At 41.0% G+C, this 7517-nt stretch overlaps 1 protein-coding gene across 1 annotated transcript in view; it reads right to left on the bottom strand.

The window, feature by feature from the left end:
- Positions 1 to 436: 436 nt before the first annotated feature.
- LOC122078809 (protein GRIP-like) overlaps positions 437 to 7517 on the bottom strand; it is a 26009-nt gene continuing 18928 nt past the window's right edge. Inside the window, exon 5 of the mRNA XM_042644949.1 lies at positions 437 to 859. Within this exon, the coding sequence (XP_042500883.1) occupies positions 760 to 859 (100 nt within the window). The 3' untranslated portion in view covers positions 437 to 759. The remainder of the gene's footprint in view (positions 860 to 7517) is intronic.

The raw sequence follows: 7517 nt of genomic DNA, 5'->3' as shown, positions 1-7517 counted from the left end.
AAGGACCTAATTGGAACAATCCCCCAAACTTAAGTGGCTAGAATGGTGGCTTTATTCTGTCCAGAGACAAAAAGTTGTGTTAGAGTAGATCTGTGTCCAGTAGGAGACATCCAGGCTCAAGGACAAGACGTACAGCTATAAATAGACTAAGCACTAGCACATAATAAGATCATGAAATGTAATATATACCAATCAAAGTTGGAAACCTATAATGTCAAACTACAAATTACAGAATCAGTTTCAATCGAGTTACTAAACCTTAGACCAATTGTGAAGACTAATGGACGTAATTTTTTTCAGGCCAGCACAAAAACACAATACAGAGGGGGGAAAAAGGAAAAGGAAAAGAGAAAAAGGACCACAAAGAGAAACAAATATAGACAGCAGTTAATATATTAAGGAATATAGATATCAGTTTACTTTCAGTTGGCATTCTCCCAATCTGAAATAGCACAACAGGGTGTTGATGCAAACATACAAGACATGAATAAGCATGACACCGGCTTATTTTATTTCGTGACAACCAAGACAGGTATATTTTCTTGCAAAAACGTATGCCATATACAGGAGCATGGCCATACTAACAACAGCAAAGCCTTGAACATCAAGAATGTTAACTTCCCTGTAACTCATAGCCATCAGGACAAAGTCAAAGAGAATATGTAGTTTCAAGGATATAATGACTATTAAGAGAAAAATTAGACACGTGTGCATGCGCAATCGCACACATATAGCCGTACTTTAAAAGTAGTCATGTGTCTAGACCTGCTCTTTCTCAAAGAGAGACTGCTGCAATCCTTCGAGAGCATTCTCCTTGGCCCCCAATGAACGGCGTATTTCATCAACGGTCTCTCGAAGTCTGGAAGTAAAGAAAATTATTAGAATCAAAAAACCATCTCTTAACTCAGAGACTGTAGAACATATGAAATCGATAAAGGGACACAAAAGGGGGGAATCTATATAGAATTTTAATGTGAAGATATTGAACAAAAGATGACCTCTACAACAAATGGTTTCAGTTCCTCATCTATCCAAAAAAAAGAAAAAAATGATTTTAGTTCTGGTCCATCACTCAAGAATACTGTATCCTAAATGTCCATCCTAATTCTGCTCTGTGATATCATAAATTGTTCTACAAAAGTCAAGGCTATTCATACTACATTTAGCATGCACAACCAATACTTTGTTGTAAAGGATAAAAAACCTCCACCAACCATTGTTTATCCTTGTATCTATTTAGCGATGGAATTGACCAAATTTAGATAAATCCAATGAGAGAGACACAGAGAAAGAAAAGTCAATTGATAAAAAGTTACTATGTAACTTCATGCCAACCTAGAATCCATGAAGGGTATTTATCCATTAAGACAGCACAGCAGTGAACATGGAAGAATAAATCAAGGAAAAGCAGGATAAAGGGCAAGGACAAGAAATAGAAGATGAGAAACTTATTTCACTGAAGCCTTTCTCCTAAGTCTTGATGTTGAAACTTTAGATATTTCATTATCCTATGTTTCTCATGGATACATAGAGGTAGCACTTAATGGGACGAAAGTTCGTAGTTCCCATCCCTCTAATCTAACCCTACCTCGCTCTCCCAGGCCTGCCAGCACAACAAGAGAATGAGGGAGCTAATGTACTCACTTGTGCAGGCGAAAGCTCCACACCTATACCCAGTCAGACAAACTATCTCCATGATGCAGCATCATGTGGTGGAGAAGGAGACAAAAAGGACAAAAACCTCTTCAGGGTCTCTTATTATTTCCAATCATTGTACGGGTGGACACCTAATTTGGCCACGTGGTAAGTACAATGGTGCTGAAATTTGGTGGGCAGGTAGACCCAAGGTCCCCTCATCACATGTCAAGTTTCAGGTTTTCAGCCCAAAAAGTGAGCTTCTACCAAAAACAAAAAAAGTTGGCCATGTGGCATAACAAATCATAATAAGTCATTTTTTTTGGTAAGGTCATTAATAAGTCCACATCTATGAAAAAAGGTGCATAGGAATAGGGAGGGTCAATTAATATACACAAGGTAATGCATTACATGAAAGAGTAACTGATTGAATTTGAGCCTAAAATTGGACACATGGTCAATCCAAATCATTGCTGAATATCCAATGGTGTGTATTGTCACATCAGCCTTTCGCACAGCACAACTAGGTATGCCCACCCATAATACCTTTTGTCATTACGAAATCCTATCTTGAAAATAACAACTAACCTACTCCCAAAACAGGCTGGCAGCAAATTTAACCTTTCGCAACTGTCCCTTATATATAAGGGCCTCCTAGTTCATGATTGGTGCTTATTGATTGTGTACTCATACTATTTTCTTCTCTTAATAAAGTTAAACCATTAGCCACCCAACAACCACAACTCAATTCAACTCTCAACTTATCATTAAGCCTTGTCCAAACAAGAATCCCCTGTTCCACTTTTACACTCTATTAGTCCATTGAAGGTCATAAATGCTATCAACTCATAAGCATTCATTTCTTTCATCCCACTCCAATCCAGGTCATCTTTAACCCTCCCTATGTAACATAACCAATTTGCTACAAGGTTCAGAGGTTTGGTATTATAACAATCAATCCATGAGAATGCAGACCAGACCAACCCAGTCCATCAAACACAGTGAATCAGCCAATCCTGTAGCATTCACCAGGCTTTTGCTCACTGGACAAGCCATCCCCAACCCATATTGATCTTGATCGTAGTTTGCCTGACCAATCTGGTTCCAATATGATCTTTAAATCCTTGAATTAAACCATATCAATCATTTTTTGAGCAGCTGTTAGCCTTTCAACATGCCTGACCTATCTCTAATGGCTCTCTCTCTTCTTCTCCCCTGACAGTGGTACTCCTAAAGCCCCTTGGATATATTCATTTCTATTCTACACTTGGTAGTTTTGTCACTCAGCCATCTCAACATCCTCCCAGCATCATCTCTGCTACTTATCAGTTTTAAGAAAGTCACAAGATGTCATGACTGCCCTCCAAGCCTTGTAAATGAGCCATAAGAAGTTTGATGTTGAATAAGAATTTCAACCACTTTCAAGTGATGTTGTAACTCCAATACTCCATACAACTGCTCCTCTTTTTCAAGTCATACAGCTCAACCCCAGGACTTTAGAGTAATTAATGTTGCAACTAGCATGGCTTCAAAGATTGCCGATCACGACCCAGAACCAGATCGCCTTATTGGGATCTGACGTGAGTTGCCTGAAGCCACGTCCGCTGCCATGTCTGGCCTTGTTCCTATCACTCAAGATGGTCACCTTCCTCTCCCTCTTGTCGGAGCCCCTCTCGAGGCCCCCTGTGGGTCTGATAAGCGCTCCTGGAACATCTCAAAGGCCTCAAGGAAAAACTCCTTCTCATCCAATCCAAGCTTCAACTGGACCAACTCAATTCCTCCTTAGCTGAAGAAGAGACAGAGGTCTCTGCCAAGCTTTCCTTCCTCCTTGCCCAAGAAGAAAGCTTCCTTAGGAAAAAATCCCGTATCAAATGGCTTGAGCTTGGTGATTCTAACTCTGTTTACTTCCGGAGATCTCTCAAGGCTCTGGCCAACGCTAATTTGATCCTCATGCTCAAATCTTACTTTGGAGACACACTCACCAGTCCAGAAGATATTAAAGCCGAATTTGCCTCTTACTTCTCAAACCTCTTCAACCCTTCCTCCCCTTCTACCCCTTCTCTCCTCCCCCCAAATCTCATCAACAAATTCATCCCTGATCACTCTCACCCCTGGATGAGATCCTAGCCGCCATCCTCTGACACAAAGTTAACAAGGCCCCCCATCCCTGATGGCTTTAGTAAGGGGTTCTTCTCTTCTTGTTGGCACATTATCAGGGCCAACCTGATCCATGCCATCCGTAGCTTCTTCCTCTCCCCCAGTCAAATCCACCATGTCAACCACACCTTCTGCCTCATCCCCAAAAATGAGGATCCCAGTTCAATGCCTGATTTCAGACCTATTTCCCTTTGCAACCTGATCTACAAGTTCATAGCCAAGATCCTGGCTAATTGCATCCAGGTTGTCATCGACTCCCTGGTTAGTCCCAACCAATCGGCCTTCATTACTGGTAGGAGAATTGCTAACAACATCATGCTTTGTCATGAAATTGTCAAAGGATTTGACCGCAAGCCTCACTCCTTTGCCCCCTCCTCAAAATTGATATCCACAAAGCTTTTGATTCTATCCGATGGGATTTCATTGAGCAAGTTCTTTTACTCATGTTCTCCCCCCTTCCTTTGTGCACTGGATTCACTCCTACATCTCTTCCCCCTCCTTCTCCATCCTGATCAACGGCAGACCTGCTGGCTACTTCTCCTCCTCCGTGGGAATTCACAAAGTCTGCCCCCTCTCTCCCTTCCTCTTCTCCCTTACCCTAAAGGTCCTGTCCTGTTTTATCCAAACTTCCACGGACAACACCTTATATCCCTGATCCCCAAATGTAAATCCCTCCTACTTACCCACCTTGCCTTCGCCGATGACCTCATGATCTTCTCAAAGGCTGACCCTACTTCCATTTCCTCCATTATGTCCTCCCTCCAGCTCTTTGAATCCCTCTCTGGCCTTAAGATTAATATTCTCAAATCCGGCCTCTTTCTCTCTGGTGTCTCTGACCCCTGCAGAGACAATATCCTTCGTACCACTGGTTTCTCCCTCGGGTCTCTCCCGATCAAATATCTAGGATTCCCTCTGATTCTATCTAGGCCTTATGCCCATCATTGCTCCTCCATCCTTGACCAGATGAGGAAGGGGCTCCAACTCTGGAAAGGAAAGCTCCTCTCTTACACTGGTCATCTGGTACTCACTACTCTATCCTCCAATCTATGTCTCTCTACTGGTCAGGTATCTTCACCCTTCCATCTTTCACCTCCAAGTCCATTGAATCCCTCCTTTTTTCCTTCCTCGGGAAAGTCTCTGACTCCTCTAAATTCCTCCACACTTGAGGTGGGGATAAAGTGTTATCCATGTGTGAAGCACATCATGTGTTGGAATTGATGTCAACACAAGTGCCAATTTCATATCACTCTCATGGAGTTACCATTGGTTCAAGTTCAAGTTATACTGTTCAAGATGTATAACTCATGAATTGGTTTAATCATGGTCCAATAAGCAGCATACATATGGGTTCAATGGCTTAATATAATAATTTGATTTATTGAGGAACCCAATTATTTTTGGTTTAAAACAGTTCGATTCCAATGGTTCAAATTGGGCTAGTTCTTTTAATGGGCCAAGTTGATATTTGGTTGATGTTGGGTCAATCATATTGTGTTAAATTATTTGTGGTTCAATTATGGTTCAACAACACACAAGTGGATTGATGAGGTCAGCAATATTGGATCACAAAAAAAGGAAGTTCTATTTCAAGAAGATAGGTCTCGGTTACCTATTTCAGTAACACACTTGCTTACTCATGATGATGTCAGCATAGCACTATAAACATGGTTAATATGGTGAAGACTTCTCAACCGTATGGGCAGAATACTGGACTAACTTAGAAGACTCCGCAGCTAACTACAATTGAGAAGGTCTTAATGCAATATAAAGAAGAATTGTAAATTGAGTTGGGCTCTATGGTTTGGCCAGCTGTTACATATGAAGAAGGAGAATGTGATCCTTGCTGGAACCTTTTATACGTGATTGAAGTAAAGCAAATATTTTGTTAAAGGATAAGCCAATGGGAGACGTTCAGCCAATAGGAGAAGACTATGGATATAGTTGGGATTCTTAAAGATAAACATTAGTGGAGTATGCATAGGGGACTGAAATTAGAAACTCCTTTTCTATTCAGTTTCGGAAGTCCCAAGCTAGACTGATTTGGTTTCTAAATTTAAATATCTGGGAATATAACCTTATGCATGGACAGCCTTTGGAATTTCTATATAGTCGGTTCTGCTGAAAAAAAGGAAGTGGGAATCCAATTCGGATAGTATATCTCTTATAAGCAATCAATTCCTAAGGAGGACAACAACATGAGATACACAGACCTCTTTGGAGTCTATTTCTTTAGGGCTATATAATCTCTCCATTAGCAGTAGAGTGCAGCAGAAAATAAAAAAATCCAGGAGAGAGAGAGACCGTTAGAGAGAAGAAAAAGGAGAATATACTTTCCTGCTATGATTTTCTCTTGTGAGCTATCTTGTTGATTTGAAGGAAGGGAATGAAGATGCGATTACTGTTGCTGCCCATGCTACTTTAATTGTTCTGCTGTATGAATGAACATGAAAGAGACTTTACTGCTCGGTATTGCAGCAAGTCATGTGAATGTTCTACAGGTGTGATCGGGTATAGCAGATTCAATTCTTTTTCACTGTGAAAGAGTAAGAAGCAGAAGGAATGGAGTATTGCTGCTGCCATGGCTTATTCGGTGAAATATGTTTATTTATTTAAAATTTCCACTGCAAGGATCAATATTTGACATTCATATTTCAGATCTCGGCAAGTTATAGTTTGGGTTATTGGCAGCCATTCTATGGATCTAAGATTTGACTTTGGTTTCTCAATGCTGCATTATTATTATCTGTGAAGTTAGTATGTTTTATGGTTGCATTCTTGAAGACTGATATTAGATTGACTTGAGAATTGAAATGAAGCTTGTCATTTAGTTGTGTCATTACTACACCTTGTCTGAAACGTTGATCATTGACTGAAGACCAAGAAATCAAAGTTGGGTGCATTATTTGTTTAATTTTGATTTCTATTGAATGTAAGTCTATTCTTGGGATGTGTGTAGACTTGATGTTATAGGGTTTTCATTGTAAACCTATATTTATTGCTGATTGGTTGTAAATGTTGTTGCGTGGATGCGTGACAAGCGTAGTTGGAGTTGTAGCTCCAAATACAGTGGGTGTTGTGTTGAATCTTATAAAGGGGTTGGTGCTCCTAATTGTGGGTGCAGTCGAATTACTAAGGCCGGATTTGAGTTGTAGCTCAAACGGTCATTTGCTTCGTGGATGTAGACACACTGCCGAACCACGTATCTCTTTGTGTTGTGGTTTGTGATTTGCTTTCAGGTATTAACTGACGAGTGTGCACGTGAGGCAACTTGTAAGGATCGTTTTTAGCTGATTCACCCCCCCTCTCAGTGATCCATTGGATATAACATAAAGTCTGTCTCCACAAATCTGAGGGTGGTCTAGTCCTTCGAAAGATCGTAAATATTAATACTGCTAGCATCCTCAAGCTCATCTGAAAGAATGTTACCAGGAAGAATAGTATTTGTGTCTCCTGGGTCTACTCCTCCCCCTCTAGACGGCTTCCCTCTCCTGATGCCTCTTGGATTTTGTGCAACATTCTTGCCAAAAGACCTTTAGCCCTTTCAACTATCTCCTATTCTATAGGGAATTGGTCTTCCATCTCTCTATGGCTAGATCTTTGGCTCCCCTCTGGCATCCTCCTTCCCTTAATCACGGGCCTCTCCAGACTGACCCATGCTGCCTCCACCATCTCCCTTGGGAATGGTCCCCTCTTTCCCCTCCCCCTCTCACATTGATCTCTGGTCC

The sequence above is a fragment of the Macadamia integrifolia genome, chromosome 5 (assembly GCF_013358625.1).
Source record: "Macadamia integrifolia cultivar HAES 741 chromosome 5, SCU_Mint_v3, whole genome shotgun sequence".
Taxonomy (NCBI): Eukaryota; Viridiplantae; Streptophyta; class Magnoliopsida; order Proteales; family Proteaceae; genus Macadamia; species Macadamia integrifolia.
The sequence above is the reverse complement of the archived record's forward strand: the minus strand, read 5'-3'. Positions and strand labels throughout refer to the sequence as shown.